Genomic DNA, 20046 nt, shown 5'->3' with positions numbered 1-20046 from the left:
CAATAAATTAAAGTCTAAAAAAATTAATCAAAGCAGCTTACAGAAGAATTGCTTTTTAGCAACATTTGTTTAGGGAGTTTTTCCCTTCTAATGTCATTTTTAAACAATTATAGGCTACAAAAATGTAAATAAAAACTGCATTTAACACAATAAATAGTTATAGTACTTATCTTAGTCTTATAGAGGGCTATGCTGTAGAATATTAAGGCTAAGAGAGATATAGGATCTAATAAGAGAATAAAAAAAAACTGGTGACGGGTTTCTTATCGAAATAAAAAAAAAAAGCCTAATTAACAAAAACGTCATGAACAACGCAAGATAAATTAATATCTCGTAAAATTATCTAATCATAAACAAACTACATTTTCTCGAAATATGTTCTCTTCAGCTGTGGTTTTTGTTGTAGACAACCCTGTCATGATTGGTCGCGCTCAGTGGGCGGAGTTAGGTTACGTCTTGTGTCTTGGGCATCACACGCAGAGTGGCTCCCATACATACACCACACTCTCCACCAGGACCATGCATCTAGAGAGGATCCAACCATCGGATCCCGAAGCACACTTTACTCTAACAATGATATAGCCTACGTGAGCCTGCTTCATTGTAATAAAACATGGCTTTTATTTCCGGTCGTGCAAGGAAGAGGAGGTGAGAGCGGCGGTGGTGGAAGCTCAAAATAGAAGGTGCAGGGAAGGAGGGGGCACGCCGCCTTGTTGTCTAAGAGGATCAAGAAAAAGGGAAAACGAGCTATTTTTAAGCCGGCCGTTTGGACTAGATCCTCCAGTGACACCATGAGCACCGGGCCCGATGAGAGCTCGGTACGCGTCGCCCTGAGGTAAGGATGCAGCGGCGGACCCTCCTCTCCAGAGATGCTCCTATGACACACCTGCCACACAACGCAACCATGCATAGACTACATGTTATGCGTTTATGTTTTTATTTTGGCCCTCAGCGTTGACCATTGGCTACATATGTATCTTAGCTACTTGTAAACGGACATTGAAATCCGAGTGAGGAGGCAACCTCCTTCTGAGCATTCAAAACAATGCTTTCTATAAGTGTGTTTTTACCCTATAGGGTTTGAGCTATGTATGTTGCATGTTGGTCTACACTTGCAGCTAGTTTGCATGTTCTCTATGCAAATGTACACCAGTGGCTCCAGATTACATGAGCTGCTTCTGTTAATACCTGCGCTGCATGTATAGGCTGTATACTGTGTGGTGGATTTATGAATGAAGATCTCACGGCTGAGGGATTAGGCCAAGTAAAAGCCTATAGCTCTTCTCTGAGTGCTTCTCTTTTGTTCAGAACAATCCTGACACATTTATGTTAAGGATACTCTCCCCCTTATTGCAGGTTATGACAAGTCAAAGGTGTCTTGTGGAACACTGAATTTGATCTGTTAGTTGCCGGGTTGTATAGCATACTGTCATGTGTGTCATGTGCTGAGTTTAGGGCACTTTGCATTTGCCGCGTCTTACTGATCTGACCCTTGTACTCTTGGGCAAGCCAGGCTGTCACCTACACGGCAGACAAGCCGAAATAGTCTCCGTCTGGTCACCAGTGTTTCTAGTGTGTGTGCGTGTGTGTGTGTGTGTGTGTAGGTGTGTGTGTGCGTGCGTGTGTGTGCAGGTAGGACTGAAAAAAGCAGCCCGAACAATAAAATACAAAACAAATCAAAACACACATCAATAGAGCGACATAAAGGGCAGGAACTAAAGAAGTGGACAGGTGCTTTTCTGTCTGTGTTTTGTATGCGTGTGTATTGGAAACAAAACCTGCCTCGTCACATGAACTGGATCACTGGGCCACAGAAGAATACAGAAGACAAAAGCTTGTTCCTCTCATGTTTCTCTCCCTCTCTCCGTCCCTTTCTTCTCTGTTGTTATTATCCATTCAGACTTTGACCCAGAACTGTGTTTACTGAGCCAACTCACTTTACGATCAGGACTTAGATAATAAATAATCTGTCAGTATATCCCATCATGCGCTCTTTTCCACCAGCCCCATACAGTCTCATTGGATTTTAATAAGATTCAGGTGTGTTTTTTCTTCAGAATGCCAAAAAACGCAGTCACTAAGTTTAAAGCCACACAAACACACAACCACACATACACAAAGGCTGTTGATACAACTAAACGAACCAGCGGCTTAAGAAAGGTGTGTGTGTGTGTTTAAGTTCAAACTTCTGGCTGTTCAGAGAGCTCTGCTGTGCTTATATACTTTCATTCTTTATTTATGTCCGTCTATTAGTCTATGCACTTCATTACAGTATCTAATGGAAGAGCTTATACTTTTCACGTGTGGTTTTAAGCAACATACTTTCAGTCAGCACACTTGGCACAATTCATGTACTTGTATACGCCTCTGTAGTTACAGATTGTGACAGCGCTATCATATGTGGAGCTACCACTGTGTCTGTCCCTCTTAGGCCGATGCGACGCTGTAACGCAACATGAAACTACACACTGGGACACTGATGCGTTTTTAATGTTTGAGTACAAAAGCAAAGTGACAACAGCACTGTGTTACGGCCCAGTTACAGAATCAAACATCTTAAGCCCTTTACAGATTGCATTTCCCTTTTCCCCCCTCTCTAATGCCTCTGTTAACTATCCCCCCCCCCAGATCTGTCTAATGGTAGATCTGGGGGGGAACAACTTGGCCAGTGCAGTCTGCATCCGTGCGTCACACATTGCTGAGGAGGCAGAACGGGGGTTTTAATATCCCGGCTTTAACTGGCAATCTACAGTATAAGCACCATAGGATCTATTTAAAATGATATGGATAATAAAATACTAGTGGTGTGCCATCATGCTCATCGGTAAGGCCATCACATTTTAAAATGAAAGCTGCACAAATTCACGTACATATACGAACAATAGGTAAATACAGATGTTTAACAGGAAAGGTGTTACCCTCACTGACACACCTACAGGTAATTCTCTCTACACTCTGTTCCCACTTAGCTCTCCTGAGCTGTGTGTCTGGTTCACCCTCACCACCTGCATTAATCTTGTTCCTGTTGATCACTGAAGCCGTTCTAAACTCGCTGTGTGCCGTCTGTCTAGCACCAAACAGCAGACAGGAAATGTTAGAAACGCAATGATGACCTCTGTTGACAGCAAATACAGAAGTGAAGGATGTGTAAATATTGGACTTTCATCTGATGGACTGCTGCACTGCAGACTAATGCTGTGTAATGTATGTGATAAGCCACTGAAAGCAAAGATCTGCAGACATTACTTTTTTATTTGTAATATTTCTTCCCACTAATGAACAATGTATGAACTCCCTTGGTGTGATGCTTTCCTTTCCTCCTAACCCCATCTGTCTGTCTAGATGTCCTACGCAGTGAAACGACATAAGGATGGGCTCGGAAAATGACTTTTGCCTTATAAGTTAAAAATACATGATAGATATCCTTTCTAAGGAATAAAGGCTTTCTTAAAAAAATCCGAGCAAGACAATGACGATAGATCATCAACAAAAATGTGTCAGTTCAGTAATAACTGGAAGGCACAACTTTTCATCCGCTATTAAGTCACTGACTTCATCCCTTTGAACACCAAACCACAGCTTACTGTTGGTGCGTTTATCTCGATTAATCGCTATGGAAACACAGAAATTATTTTGGAGCCTTCAGGTTGTGGTGAACATGAACTTGACAACGTGCAGCCTCTCCCTATACTCTGCAATAGTTAAGGTAGCGGTGTGCTTGTGTTTGCAGAAACCTTCTAGAAGGTTGCCAACCACTACCTGCCTCAGCCTGTGAGGCTAATACAGTCAGTAAGCGCGGTCCTAATCCACCAATCCCAACAGAGCAGGAAACACTTTTTACACCTAAATTATTATTATTATTTTTTTTACATAGCCAGTGTAAGGTAGAAGATAATCAAGAGGGCTTTTTTTCATGTTGATTTTGATGCTGTTACTTAAATATCTATACGCTCTTTAAAGGCGTACTTACCTCTTGATGGATCTCCAGTAAGAGTACAAACATGAATTTTATGCGCTTCTCTACTGTCTCTGGCTTTGAAGGTTATTTGTCACGCCTGACAGAACACAGATGGGCCACTTCAGTAGCACATTGTTGGGTGTTTCTGAAAATACACACACACTTACTATTTAGTGTTACGGGGGTTATCCCCTGTGCAAACATGCTCGAGTGTTTCAAGGGCTGTGATCCAGATTTGATCCCTTACGTAACTCCCCATCTGTTTTGTCTGAGTGAACATACTGGATGCCTGTTATGTTATGAAAAACATTAAGTTAACTATTTAACCAGCAAGACCGTACAGTCTTTGCCTGAAGGAGCCAGTCCAGTGAATGATGAATTTGTCGATATCCTTTTACAGATTGAATTATTTAGCAGGTTTAGCCTTATAATTAGCCTCAGTGAGGAGTCAGGTTTTGTGCTCATGAATTTAGAAGAGGTAGCTTTTCTTGTTTCATTAATGATACACATTTGGAACATTTCACTGAGATAATTAAATCTAATTTTATTTTTAAAATTTAATTCAGGCCCCTCAGTTTGCCAAAAAAGTTGTTTTTTACAGTCAGATTAACATGTTTACAGCCTGGTACAAAAACATACAAGTTGTGATTAGTTATTGTGATCACTCGCACACACTAAACAGGGGCTGAATTCTTCCTGAACGAGCCTGTTTTGATTGTATGATTGATACAAGTTATCCGCAGTCGCTTGTTGCTGACGTGATTGACAGGTGGTCGCCATGAAATGGTTTGAACCTCTCAGCTCTGTCGTTAGGTTCACTAAAAGTTAGGTGGAGAAAGCATTTAAAGCATGGCGGCTGCTGCCGATGAGCCTCTGGAGCCTTCTGCTGTCACAGATGGCTGACGTCACTCAGGGCTTCAACCATTCATATTTACAGTCTATGATATCGCAACACTGTTTTCATGTGGGGGAAGTCAGTGTAGAAATGTTTTTCTTAAATTTTATTTAAAACCGCTGTACAAACATAATCTCTTTAGCTGTCATTTAGGCAGGCAGGGTCATAAATCTACGCCTAAGCACATGTTAATAAGTTTGGTGGCTCTGTATCACGTGCATCATTTTTTTCTGGTCCTTTATCAGCTCACCTTGCATTGACACTCTCACTTCGAAACAAGATGCCTTCTAAACCCCAACATCTTCACTTGCTTCATGTTTGTAAGCCTCTCTTCTCTTGTCAAATTGATTTAAATTGTCTTATCATTATTTTATATTGAGCTGTCTTGACCACCTGAGGTTTCTACTTTTTTAATACCAGAAGAAGTAAATGCCAAAAAATGGTGTCACATTCTATATGGCTGCTCAAAGAACACATTTGTAATTGCAGATTGCAGACGATGGTCAAATCACCCCTAACTAACTTTACTCCTTTTAACAAGTATCCAGAATCTATGGTCTATTTCCTATTGGCTAATTTCAGGTGTCTGTCAAACACTTTTCCTACCCCTTGACCTATGGTGATTATGTGTGATGGCAAAGGTTGTGCGCCTGCTGCCATCATACAAAAGCATTGTTGGTGTTCTTTGTGTGTGTGTGTGTGTGTGTGTGTGTGTGTGTGTGTGTGTGTGTGTGTGTGTGTGTGTGTGTGTGTGTGTGTGTGTGTGTGTGTGTGTGTGTGTGTGTGTGTGTGTGTGTGTGTGTGTGTGTGTGTGTGTGTGTGTGTGTGTGTGTGTGTGTGTGTGTGTGTGTGTGACCGTGCATATAAACCTATGTCTCTCCATGCATATTCGTGTTAAATATTCATGAACCAATTCATGTGAACTGAGACACAAAGCAGAGTATGCTGTAAGCCATCTGCCAGCTGCTGTCATGTGATAGTGCTTACTAAGATATTTAATAACTCCTGTCTGACAAGCACAGACAGAGGTTAATTCAATATCCATTTTTATTGTTTTAGATAATGTTATTTGATTTTCGTGTGTGTGTGTGTGTGTGTGTGTGTGTCCTCATTTAACCTCTCTGGCTGCTAATCACTGTCCTCTGTCACCAATCCACCTGCAGTATATCCTTCATTCCTGGCAAAGAAAGCAATCACAACTGATCAGTGACTAAGTCAGAACTTCTCCACTAGCGCTAATGTTCGACTGGTCACCATGGTTACCTTGGTTCTTTTTAAGGGTTTGTGGGCGTGCGGTGACTGACTTGTAAAAGGACAGAGGTCAGTGTCAGGGATCCAAAGACAAAAGCAAGAGACTGAAACTCTGAGTCAGCAGATCACTCTCACTTTCCTCTTTGTTTTCACACACGACTCTGTGCAGACTGTTTCTCTTTGACCTTTCTCTATTTTTCCATTTTGAAAAAATCAGGAGCAAAAGTGAATTTGGAAAATTAGATAAATTATTTAATCTAATGAGTTGTTTACTGCATAACAACAAATACACAGTCATTTATGTATTACAACAAGATGGGTACAGCCTCCTGATCAAAACTATTGAAAATACATGACAGAGGATAAGCATTATCATTTCTTTTTCTTTCTTTTTTTCCCGCTTGTAAACATTATCAATCAATCTTTATTTTAATCGTGTCAATTAACAGCGAGTGTTATCTCAAGACACTTAAGAAGAAGGTAAAAGGACCATGGTCATCTATACCTTCAAGATCTTATTCTTTACAAAAAGAGAAGGTAAAAGAACTCATCGTTATGTTTACAAAAAGCAGGTAAAAAACGTTACGTATTGCAATATTACAAGGACTCACCGCAATCCATGGGATAGGGGGAGATGGTGCAGAAAGAAGGATAGGATATAAGGGGGGAAGAGAATTGGAATTTTGTAATTTGCATTAATTCTGACATTTTTGTGTCCTTTTATGAAATAAGATTTGGATCCTGTCACAAGTGGAGGACTTGTTTGAGCTTGCAGCTTAAATTAGCACACTGAGGAGAGAAACACAATGAAGTGACTCTTAAGGTCAAGAGCAGCTGCTACACAATGGAGAGACTCTTTACTGAATACACTTTCACTGGCCATGACGTCCTTTTCCCCTCTTTAATGTACCCTTTCTGTCTCTTCTGTTTCTTCAAATTCATAATCTTGCCCTGGGCAACCATTAAGCGACAGTCACATGCTATCCAAGCGGTGCACAAACACAAAGGTACAGATGCATAACTGCACTTACTGGCTGAGGCAATAAAAATCTGTTATGTGTGTATGTTTGTGAAATCATATATGATACATAATAGCATTGGGCTGAGCATGTTTATTATAGCTATACAGCCGCTTTTCATTATATAAATTGAACTGAGGCCTCTGACAAAAAAACTGATGTGTCTGTCTGTCTGTCTGTCTGTCTGTCTGTCTTCTGTTGTTTGAACTTCTCTGGCTCTGTTAAACGTGTTTTAGGCACCTGCTTGTGTGCATGTGTGACTTTGTGTGTTTCTATGGGGCCCTCATTAACCCCTGTTGAAAAGGATCACTGTCATAAGTCCACGTTTTAAGGCTCTCAGAAGACTACAGTCGACTTACATCTTCATCAAAACATTGAGATGGACATTCTTCAGCTGCTTAGCCTCAGTTGTTATTGAAACCGAAGCTTGTGACACTATGAGAACAGGTCTTGTTGTAATCTCACTTTTGACTCTACTCAATTAAAAATATGAGCTTCTATTTCACAGGTAATTGCGTTAATTTGTGTTGTACCTTAATATGCAAAAAAAACAAGGTAAGACAAATATACAGATGAACAGAAGCAGGTGTGTTGTGTTTAAATTGACCCCTATTAGACTTTGCCTTACATTTTCTCCAAACTGACCCTAAAGAAATAATCTAATCTCATGGAAATGTCTCTGTCATGACTGTCTACACAATGAATGAGAAGCATGAGTCCCGCTAGCTGCACTGCTGTCGGCCATGTTTATACCGTGTTTAAATGGACAGGACAGCCCTGTCTATAAAGCTGCTTTAGGACAAGAGAAAGAAGAATAACATAGCCTACGAACTGCTTATTTGGATGTGGGTAAGTGTGTTTTAGATCAAGGTCTCCAATGTGAAGTTATAAGTTAACCAAAGCATGCTAACATTAGCCTGCTAACACAACGATGCAGACCAAAGGGAGACTTTTTTCCGCCACCTGCGCTTAATGGTGCTAACTGTAGTGCGTTCTAATAGATAACTCCTTCGTGGGAAAGTGGGGAGGTGTCACCAAACAGCAGTTTGTTTTTGATTTAAGACTGCTGCTCAGGGGTGAAATCTATCGGATGGGGGCGCCTGTAGCGCAGTGGCTGAATTATAGACTGAAAATGTCAGGGACCTCGCCCATCGGTTTCTGAAGCACAACAATGGCAGAGTTGCCATATTGGTAATGTTGACTCAACCAAAGTTTCAGTCAACCTAGTAACAGGCAAAAAGGTGCAGCTGACAAACAGCTTCAGTTCAGCATTTTCATCAAATGTAAACACAGTCCAACAGATGTCCTCTCAGATATAAGTGATTCTGACCAACATTACATGATAGAAATTTAAAATAAAGCCTGATGAGATTATTTGTCACAAAACACAAGCATAAATCTCTTCATATTAATATTTCAAACAACAAACAAACAAATATAGCAAACAAGATCTTAAGTGACGTTTACTTTTTTTTTTTTTTTTATATCTGCTACTGCTGTCACCAGGTATGTTTTAAAGGAAGGAATAAACAGCAGATGGCCTAAACAGCCATTGTATATATTTACAGGAAAACATCCCAGAGTAATACTTATTAATACAGAAAATTAATAAATTAGTTCATGACAACATACTTGTTTGGTATTGATCAAAAGTCTTCAAAAAATGTGGAAGACTGGTCTTTTCATGTCACACCCTTAATACTTCAAAGTCCTGGAAGAAGAAAAAAATATATATGTGACTGTTCAGGATGAGGTCAGGCAGTGAGTCAGTGTTCTGGGAGCAGTGGGACATGTGCAGAAATGATTCTTGTTGTCTGCTGCCTGTGGCTGTTTCTGCTGATTCACTCTGTGCTGCCGGTTATTTGCTGCGCATGTATTTGACGTGAACTTAGGTTACTGAGGATTTGATTAGATTGGAAGAAACAAGGCATTTGGCTTTGATGTTGTTGGTACCAGGCATAATGATCAGCCACATCTTGAGAGAGATTAGATTGGCTGTTGGAAAAAGAAGTGATGTCAGCATGTGGTTCGATTGGTGTTACAGGAAGGAGGAATGGTGTCAAGGGACTGACTCATCTGCATCCAATCTTTACTTTCCTCTTATCATCTGACGTCATGTACTGAGTCAGCAGATGGATAAAACTGATGACCATGATTTGATTTGTTTATTATCAATCAGATTTTCACAACCAGGATGAAAAATGGCCTGTAATTAAATAATTACTCTCAAATTCCAAGTGCCATGGAAATATCAAAGAATTGCATCCATTTCTACTTTATAATGTCTCTATCAAACAAAAGATAGAGTACTATTATTGTGTACCTGGGTTTGTGTTTGAGGTCTTTTCTCTCTAAACATGAATGTGTGTGTTCAGAGTTTTTAGATCTGTGTGTGTGCATGAGGACCCCGCTGTTTCTCAGGTTGTCACTGTAATCGCAGTAATGAGACTGAGAGCAAGAGCCTAAAAGACCCTGTCACATGAGGAGAGTCTATAATGTGGTTAGTGTGGATGTGTGTGTGTGACGGATTCTACGTACTTTACTGTGTCTGTGTCCTTTTTGAAGGATTCTGTCGTTTTTATCTCTGAGGTGCAGTCATCGTTTCATCCTGTTTTCATGTCATAATGCTTGACAAACCAAAGCAGCTACTGAAGGGAAGGTGAAAGGCTGTATTAACATCTCACACTAATCCATTCAACACGGCACTTCTTAGTCATTTTCTTCCAACCAGTGCTTAAACAGGTTGAAATAGCTGTTGCCTGTGAAGAGTTTGAATGTGTTGAGTGTATGCTTCTTTATGTGTGTATCTAATTATGTGATTGTGCACATGTAGGGAGTGGTGGAGTTCCATTTCTCTGAGAAACAGCTTAAGTGGAGCCTGTGTGTGTCACTCTAGAAGGTGTATTAACATGATAGGTTTCTGCAACGCTGAAAGGGCAGCCCTTATTCAACCAGGAGAAAAGTGTGTTTTGGGTTAAACTTCGGAGGGAAGCCAGCCAGATCTTAATCACAAGTCAGTCAAACTAATAATACACCAGCGCGACACACTTCACACCGAGCTTATCTCTCACCTGTTTACAGAAGAGAATAAAACTAAAAGTCCATTGTGCTACAGAGATGACACATTCTGACCTCAGGGTATGGCACACTTGAACTTTAACACAATATCAGTAAAGATAAGGGTTGCAAAATTCTCAGATTTTTTAAGTTGGAAACTTTCCATGGCAATTAACGGGAATTAACCAGGAATTTACAAAATTAACGGTTGGCCCTGAACAGGGAAATTTAATATAGTAGGGGAAAATGTATTTTAGCATAATCTTATCTTAAATAACCTTTTTTTTTCATGTAAGTACGTTTGAATATCTATCTATGCTATTCATCAATCACATGCACAGACTGTAGCACACTGCTTACTGCAGGGCTGTTGAGGCCACGCCCCCTCCATGCACTGTCCACTCCTCCATGATGCACACTTTGAATCCAGAGCACAAGGCTATTGAAGCCACACATTTTAGCCTGTGTAAAGGGAAGTACGTTTGGATGATATTATGGGTAATATATTTTAAAAATGTGATGTAAATCTGTTGAAATGTCATGTTTTTTTAATTTAATTATTTTGCATGGATGTCTGTTTTGGACAAAAAAGTTTTTATTTGTGCTTGGATAATGATAGAGTTTGATTAAAAATGACCCTAAAATAACAAGTTAATTTCCATAAATTCCCACATTATGAAAAGTTTTTGATTTGGAATATTTCCAAAATTCCCAAGCTTAACTTCCCATGGAAAGTTTCCAGAAATGTGATGAAATGAAAGTTTCCACCCCTCTGCAACCCAAGCAAAGATGAACAACTTTGATCATTAAATGCAATCTGCACTTTCCGTATATTGCAGAGCAAATAGAAGCTGTGTCAGTGCAGCCATTCGCTTGAATTTATTGTGTTATCAACTTCTTTCATTCTGTAAAGCCAGATAGCTTTAACAATGCTCGAGTCTCTATTCATGATATTTACTCAGACCTTTTAATTTCCTCTTAAGCCCACTTTCGGTGTTGCTGCAAGCAGTGCTTTGGGGATTTAAAAAACAAACATCGCATGACACAAACTGGCTATTTAGCCTATTCCAAAAAAGTCCACAGTAATACTTCCTTTTTTCCCTTCTTCCCCTGGCTAGTTTCCTTAAATTCAACTGAGTGACATTCTGAGTCTCATGTTTAAGTTCATATTTAGTAGACTGTCAAAGTGAACAATCACCCAGTGACGACATGCCCGTCATGTAACCTGCAGTGAGAGCCTCCATTGTTACACTGGATTACAGTAATCACTCTCTGTCAAGTTTTGGGATGGTGGCCAAAGAGATAACTGCAGATTCACTCCAGTAATGCCCTGAAACCACCCTGCCATTAAACCACAGTCTCCTGAGATGACCTTAGAACTTGGACTCTATGAGGATTTTTTACTTAGGCGGTCATCTATTAAGAGCATATTTATGCATCATTAATCTTGTGTAGCACAGCATACAGGTGTACAGTTACTGCAGACAGGACTCCTCAAGCCCGGAGCCATCCTGTCCTGTGTCTGTTCTCTTTTCTCATCAGGCCTGTAATCCCTTATAGAGTCTACCAAATAGCTTAGATCAGATGTCACACGTGAACACGTGTGTGTACACACCCACACACACACACACACACACACACACACACACACACACACACACACACACACACACAGGCATGTTCACTCTGACATCTCCAGGCCATTCAGAAATGCTTCTGACTCTAAATTTAACCACTTAGTTTCTTTTTTTTTTGTAAGTTCACAAAGTGTACACATGAGGCTACTTTCAGCATGTGTTCATCCTTATGTTAGCAATATTAGCCATAAAAATGACAAATAATGCTGCCATAACTTTTTTTAGTGATGAATGGATTAGAGTCAAAATCTTCATTTGATGCAGAAGATGCGCCCTTCTATCTGAAAGCAGATCTTTTTTATTTTTCCGCTATGAGGAAAACTTGATGTTGGATCATTGAAGGATAATAATTTTAAAATAAAGTTCCATTCTTCCCCATGTCCCCTTTTTTCAAGCTTATGAAAGGAAAGTAGTTATGTTCATCCAAGGAGAACATTTCTCCAAGTGATTCATTTGTGGAAAGAAAGAAAAATTGTGAAAACATGGCCTTTTCAACAAGTTTAAAAAAGATCTCAGATCTCCCCTGAAAAACAGAACAGATGGAAATTTGCTCGTTGGCTTGATCTGGTACAAAATATTTAGTCTCTTTTATGACCAATGGATTTTTGTACAATGTCCCTGATTCAAGTAACTCATTAACTAAACTTAAACTAAGAACATGTATGATATGTGGTGAATTTTTCTAAATAGTTTACCCTTAAAGGATTATTATCTTAAGAGAAACTATGGGTGAAAATAAAAACATCAAATAATTGAATTGTAGATTCTGATCATTTCAAAAACATGTGACACAGAGGTATGAGTATCTTATGTTATCCACAAAGTCATTTTATTTTATTGACGAGGTTCTTGATCTGAAATGAGGTAGAAAGCGTTTTGACTTTGTGGTTAAATGATATAGTGTGATGTTTGTGTGAGTTTTTTTGGCTGTGTATTTTTGTTTAGGTATTGTATACAATATTTAAAAAAGGTGTAAAGCACATTGAATGCAAAGTGTATCTACGACAGACACACACACACACACACACACACACACACACACACTCCACATACTCGGCATCAAAGAGAAAAAAAATGCAACAGTTTACATTTGTATTTAAGATTCTCAGGTGTCAATGTTGACATAACCTTGGGGAACATACTTTAAGTAAATAAAAAAGAAACCCCAGAGTATTTTGTTTTCGAGTGTATGCCCTTTATTATCGATGAGAATTTGATTATCGTCGTTCAAATCTTTCCAAGTTTTTGTCAAAGCTGCAGGATTTCTTTTCTTTTTTCTTCATGCTTCTGATGTGGAAAAAAACATTTCCCTTAGTCTGTTTCCAATATATCCACTTCCTTTTCAGGTGGACAGTGAATTTTGTGATGACAGGCAGAGGTGCATCATGGGAGGAAATGATGTAACAACGGTGTATTTATTTGCAGGAAAGTAATGATGTGAGTGATTCCTTAATGAAATCCAGGGTGGGACTGTTTACCCAGAGCTCTCTCTTTCGCTCTGGCTGTGTCCTGAACAGTGAGTGCACTGTACTGTGTATGGTGACGCCTGGAGAGAGTGCTGGTACTGCTTGGTCCGTCTCACATACAGTATGCCCGCTAAACAGTAGAAGCACACATCTGCCTTCAGCTCAGTAAAAATATAACCTATATTAACAGCAGCTGCAAACCAAAACATCCTTTATGTGGCTTTAGATTCAGGCAAAGACAAATGTGCCCTGACTCTTCTGTACCACCACAAGCCTGACCATCCGACTACAGGAGTTGCTAAGCTCCTTGTCAGAATATAACGTTTGAATTTAAAGTGTATTTGATGCTGTATTTTTTTATTTTTTTCCCAGCGTTGTTTTTTATTAATCTTGTTTTTTTACCTATTTCTGTTAAATTCTTATTTCCCTACGGGGTCATTGAAGTAAATCTTCAGTGTTACCATGCTTATATGCTCAATGGATAGAAAAGGCAGTAATCATTATACTTGCTAATACTTGTACTTTAAGTTTGTGTTTCTAGACATATTTGTCACCAACTCAAATAGCAGAAAAAAACGATCAGTTGTATAGATGTTCCAAGCAGCTGATACTTTTAAAGAAATCTCAGCTCATGTTGGTTAAGTTTCCGTGTTTCTGTCCATCTCTACCAGGATCCGTCCTCAGCTGGCCAAAGAGAAGCTCGAGGGATGTCACATCTGTACGTATGTGATGCCCGGGGAGCCGCAGCTCGTGCTGGGGAAGGATAAGGCCTTCACCTACGACCATGTCTTCGATATGGACTCCCAGCAGGAGGCCATCTACTCCCACTGCACAGAGAGACTTATAGAAGGCTGCTTTGAGGGCTACAATGCCACAATCTTTGCATATGGACAGGTGGGTCAACTGCTTTTATTTAATTTTTTTATTGCACCTACTGTATCAGCACAGTACTTAGGCACACAGAGGGGATAAAACTGCCTCCAACATCCAATGATTTATGGCAGCATGTGATGTGAAGCTCATTTGGCTTCATATCAGCAGACAAGCAAGAAGGGAGGGAACAGGCAGCTGACGTGTTCCAACTTGCTCTCATCACCAAGCTTCATATTGGCTCTGATAGATTAGCCGGGGGGAAGAAGGGAAAACGAGTTTATTACCCAGTCAAAGCAAAAAGTGATGAAAAACCGACCTGATATCTTTGTAGTAAGTCATATCTGTACAGTTAATAGTTAATAATGTAGTTTAAGGAATATTGTTATTACATTTTTTTCCGTGTTAATTAATTAACTTACTAACTCTGACATAGCCAGGTAGTTTGTTTCCCCTGTCCTGGGTATAAATGCTAGGCTAAGCTAACATTCGGGTTAAACAGATATATGCTAGTATCTTTTTTTAATTTCAGACGACAGTACATACATGGGGTAATAATAGTACGTCCATCAATTACATTTACAGTCGTAATGTCCCAAGTATTGGGTCAGTTGTCTTGTGTGGCGGACAATTGAAACATACCAAACCGATAGAGTCGGATATCAGGGAAAGAGAGTGGAGAATGACGTACAGGAAAGTAGCTACAGGTCAGATTCGAACCGAGGCCGTCCGCTTGGAGGACTACAGCTTCCACACATGGGACGAACGCAACAACCACTGTGCCCCAAGTGAATTTAATTTTCTCTATAGCACGTCACAACTGAAGTCATTACCCTTTGCAACAGAAGAACAGGACAGCTGTCATTAAAAGAAACGCATTAACGCAACGATTCCTCGAAGTGTTTGTGTCGATATTCGTCCGCTCTACCTGAAAAAACCTTCTGCCTCGGATTCAGCCCATCAAAAAAAGCAAAGCTTCTCATAACATTTTTTATTGTTCTCTGGCAATAAAATTAAGAAACAATGTGTTTTTTGTAAAAGTTAGGTTACTACTGCTTTCTCATCATTTCCTTTTTTCTCTTTTTTTTAAATGTAGTTTTCTTCAGGATAAGTCCACGTTTCCCCCACCAAACCATTTGAGCTACTTTGCACTGAGGGAGTTTTCTGTGTTTCTTGATGCAGCTGAGGCTTTCGTTGAACTAGTGAAGCTTTCCCTCTTCTTATTCTACCCTTCACACTCCTCTCTGTTTATTATTCTCTCCTCACATTGTTCCTGCAGCTCTTGTATTCCTGTCAAAGAGCCTTTCATGGTCCACAGTTGAGGCCACACACACAACCCCAAGCTCACACAATATACACAGTGTATTTGTATGTTCACATAGTTACCAGACAGGTGCGTACTGATAGGATAAAATAAAATGGCCAAATACATACTGCTGTATGTCTCACATTCACACAGATTAGCTTGAAGACATTCCATAATCTATCACCATGCAGACACACAGTCCTGTCAGAGTTTCTTTCATGGAGTTTCAGCTGGGAGGAAACGGATGACGGGTGATTTTGAGCCCAATGTTGCATTCCCCTTTTGTTCGCCATGGCAACCCCTCTGACCCCCCCCCTCATGCTAGGGAAACTTTTCAGAGCTGAACCCCAATATCTGGGACTGTTAATTGCTTGAAAGATTCAGCAACTAAAGCTGACTATGTATGTTGAAATATGAACTTCACGAGCACATCGGAGAAGAATGAAGCGATACACGTTTGGTAAAGTCGCTGACAATTCTGTCTTTCTCTCCCGGATCCAGACAGGTTCAGGGAAGACCTACACCATGGGAACCGGCTTCGACGTCAACATCGGGGAGGAAGAGCTGGGCATTATTCCTCGGGCTGTCAACCACCTGTTCAAAGGGATCGAGGAGCGCAGACAGGCCGCCACCGAGCAGGGCAAACCAGTCCCTGAGTTCAAGATCAACGCACAATTCCTGGAGGTGCATAAAACATCCACAGACGGAGCAAAATAAGTTCATACAGCAGGATGTGAACCAAGAAATCTGTGTTTTCACTCTCAGGGAAAGTGCACTTAAAAGTCTAAACTCAAAACAAATTGCCCACTCGAGTCCATTAGTTAGATGACGCTAGAACGTGCTGACAGCAAGATGTCAAAGGTCACCAGTGGGTGTAGTGATTTAAAGTTGTTAAAAACAACCAGATGACCTTAAAGCCATTAAACTGTCATTAGTCTGTCTCTGTGGTCAGCTCCTGCCTTTATTTTTAACAACCATCAAGTAGCGGCTAACAGTTGGTGAGGGAGCAGCTGGGAAGAGAAAACGATGCTTATAATTGTAATAATTGTTTTGTGTTCATGAAATCGGTTTCTAAGATCCATTTTCGATCCCTGTTCTGTGTTTGATTTTATTTCTCAGTTGTACAATGAGGAAGTGGTGGACTTGTTCGACTCGACTCGAGACATCGAAGCCAGGAAGCAGCGATCCAACATCAAAATCCACGAGGACGCAAATGGAGGGATCTACACAGTGGGGGTCACCACTCGCACTGTCAACTCTGCAGCAGAGGTCAGCTTAATGCCCCACATATAACTTACACTAGAGTCAAATTACAGTACAGGCATAATAAATTATAAATACATATTGCACATCATTAAATGTAAATTATTGCAGACATATAAATGAATATTGCTGTTGGAAATGTAAATATTGCACATGCCACTTGCTTTTGTATCAACAAATACTTTTATTTAAATCATAATTTTGTTTTCAAATCAGCAGGTTTTTGTAGTATAATGAAGTGCAAAACATGTTATACTTGTTCTACTTTAAACCACCACTAGGGGAGTCCTTTTCGGATAGGGTGATGAATAGAGCAGGAAAAAAAGAATTCAGTGAGAGAGATTGGAAATATTTTCTTGTTTCTTATTTGTCCTCCTCTCCTGCTATGCTATCTCTTCACCTCTACTTTTACAGATGATACAGTGTCTTAAGCTCGGTGCTCTGTCTCGAACCACCGCCAGCACGCAGATGAACGTCCAGAGTTCACGCTCCCACGCCATTTTCACCATCCACCTTTGCCAAGTTCGAATCTGCTCATCTGAAAACAATGTAAGTGCCTCACCCTGAAATCTGTTTATACTTAAGTTCTTTTTTTTTTTTGATCTTTCCTCTCTCTTTCAGGATAATGAGACAGACAACCGTTTAGCTAACAACTCAGACATCAATGAGTTTGAGACACTGACAGCCAAGTTTCACTTTGTGGACCTGGCTGGTTCAGAGAGACTGAAGAGAACCGGAGCGACAGGTGACCGAGCTAAAGAAGGCATCTCCATCAACTGTGGGCTGGTGAGGATGCTGCGAGTAGAATAAATAGATTTGAATATTACGCAGAAGAATGAAATCAAAGATTGTACTTGTGATTAAGGTTTGTGTTGCTACATCTGCTGCAATTTTTCATGAATTGGGCACGTTACAAAGAATAAATCTGTCATTCTTTCATTTCTCATATCAACAATTGTCAGAATCTGGTAGTTTATTTTGTTGGCTCAACAGAGCCCTCTGGTGGCCATGTCTGGGGCACAAACTTAATTTGATTTTGTAAAAGTTTAACATTGTAGTTTTATTTTAATTCTCTTTGTCAGATCTTTGTATAATTGTTTTCCTCCTGTCCTACCTCAGCTTGCTTTGGGGAATGTCATCAGTGCTCTGGGAGACCGGAGTAAGCGCTCCACCCATGTGCCTTACAGAGACTCCAAACTGACCCGGCTGTTACAGGATTCACTGGGTGGCAACAGGTTTGTTGGAGTGACTCATCCAAACTTCACTTGAGTTTTACAAAAGTTTGACATGCTTTCTTTAAAATAATAAACCACTTATTCTCAAACTGTGGTACGAGTACCACCTATTGTGGTACACTGGGAGTTAAATTGCCCTGCGCTACTGGATTTCAATGTTGAGCATGATGGTGGGTAGCTGAAGAGCCAAAGATTTTCTATGGTGCTCATTGGGAAAAGTTTGAGAAACACTGGTTTAAACCATGAGAAACACTGGGCTGTTACAAATATTACTAATCAGAGAATTTGAAAAGCATTCAGAAGACCAGAAAGACAAACCTCATTTCTCATTTGTGCATTCCCCAGTCAAACAATGATGATCGCCTGTATCAGCCCATCAGACCGGGACTTCATGGAGACCTTGAACACTCTGAAGTATGCAAACAGAGCACGGAACATTAAGAACAAGGTGATGGTGAACCAGGACAGGGCCAGCCAGCAGATCAGCGCCCTGAGGACAGAGATAGCTCGACTTCAGATGGAGCTGATGGAGTATAAGACGGTGAGAAAGCAAAGGAAAGAGAAGGGACACTTGTTGATCAAATAACTGAAACAGTGATATAATATCAACCAATGTACTGTTTGTTATATTATTTTTTGGGACCTAACATTAATTCACCATGAGTGAAACACCCTTGGCAATATTTAGCAAAGTAACAATGGCCAGAAAAAAAACCTCATTTTAATTGGCAGAAATCTCAATGAACTAGATTCTTTTTTGTCCTACAAGGGGAAAATGTTTTTTTTTGCAGCAGGAGCACACAGAAGACGAGAAACGCAAGGACAACATCATGTTAGAAATAAAATAAAAAAAATCAGACAACACAACAAGATATAAAACCAAATAGAACAACGCAATAATATCAGTCAAGAGCACAAACCAAAATGGGAATGTGTAGCAAGTTATTAAATTGCAAAGTGGAGGTTTGCAAATGTGCAATTCAAGTTCAAGAAAAGAGCAACAAATTGCTAATTGTTGTTTAACATGTTAAATGCACTTGGCTTAGATGAGACCTGAAGTCTTTTAGTCTTCCTCACAGGAGCTTTAAAATGACGACCTGAGGGTAAAAGGTCAAACTCACTGTGAAGTGGGTGATCTGAGAGCACAAGTATGGCCTTACCTTTCCTCAGGACCTGCTGGTTATACAATGTCAAAAGCCCAACCTGACACCCCCCTAAAATCCTGCTGCTGGTTTTTACAAGTCTTTTCTTGTTGGTCAAATTCAGGCTTCCAAACCATGTAACAATGCAAACATTCAAAACAGATTCAATGAAACTTTTATCATGACATTACTTGCCCTGCCTGATACCCAGGGAAAGCGTATGGTGGGTGAGGACGGCATGGAGGGCATCAATGACTTGGTCCACGAGAACGCGATGCTGCAGACAGAGAATGACAACCTGAGGGTGAGAGTAAAGGCCATGCAGGAGACCATCGACGCTCAGAGAGCCAGACTCACACAGATTCTCAGCGACCAGGCCAACCAGGTGTTGGCTAAAGCAGGTAAGTAATGGGACAAGACTGTCTGATTAAAAACATGTCTTGAATGTCATATAGGAAGGTCATATAATCACATTTATTTGTATGCACTTGTCACTTCAGTCAGCATACACGTATGATAGCATTTTCTGATTAGAATTAAAGACAGAGTTGGTCATTCTCGAAAATTCGAGTGATTTTGAAAGAAGCATTCTCTCCGTGCTCCATCTTCACCCACCTCCTCCCTCTGTGCTCCCTCAAAAGCCACTCCCCCTCACTTACATACACTAGCACCATTGGTCCAGAAGCAGATTCAGCTCATGCTTTGAGTGTAGGCTCGTGCATGCATGGGGTAGAGAACGAGCAGGGAGACAGGTAGGCGTGATTGGTTTATGAAACTTGTAGCGAGTCCAGATGTCGGTCGAAATTTTTCCGAGATTACAACTGCTAGTACTGTAGATGTTTCTTTTTTAGAGCGTATGAACTCTTAATTTCTGTCAGGACCTAAAGACAATTTCAATCAAAATCTTAAAAAGTGTATCTGAATAAATTACCAACCCTGCCTTTTAA

At 40.2% G+C, this 20046-nt stretch overlaps 1 protein-coding gene across 3 annotated transcripts in view; it reads left to right on the top strand.

Annotated features, from left to right (window-relative positions):
* Positions 1-517: 517 nt before the first annotated feature.
* LOC306818092 (kinesin-like protein KIF21A) overlaps positions 518-20046 on the top strand; it is a 42114-nt gene continuing 22585 nt past the window's right edge. For all 3 annotated transcript variants that reach the window (XM_079335465.1, XM_079335464.1, XM_079335466.1), the window contains exons 1-9: positions 518-835; positions 13955-14177; positions 15961-16143; positions 16579-16728; positions 17137-17271; positions 17344-17508; positions 17842-17957; positions 18303-18498; positions 19311-19500. In XM_079335465.1, the coding sequence (XP_079191591.1) occupies positions 792-835; positions 13955-14177; positions 15961-16143; positions 16579-16728; positions 17137-17271; positions 17344-17508; positions 17842-17957; positions 18303-18498; positions 19311-19500 (1402 nt within the window). In that variant the 5' untranslated portion in view covers positions 518-791. The remainder of the gene's footprint in view (positions 836-13954; positions 14178-15960; positions 16144-16578; positions 16729-17136; positions 17272-17343; positions 17509-17841; positions 17958-18302; positions 18499-19310; positions 19501-20046) is intronic.

Source organism: Symphodus melops (assembly GCF_947650265.1).
Source record: "Symphodus melops genome assembly, chromosome: 22".
In the NCBI taxonomy this organism is placed as follows: Eukaryota; Metazoa; Chordata; class Actinopteri; order Labriformes; family Labridae; genus Symphodus; species Symphodus melops.
The sequence above is the reverse complement of the archived record's forward strand: the minus strand, read 5'-3'. Positions and strand labels throughout refer to the sequence as shown.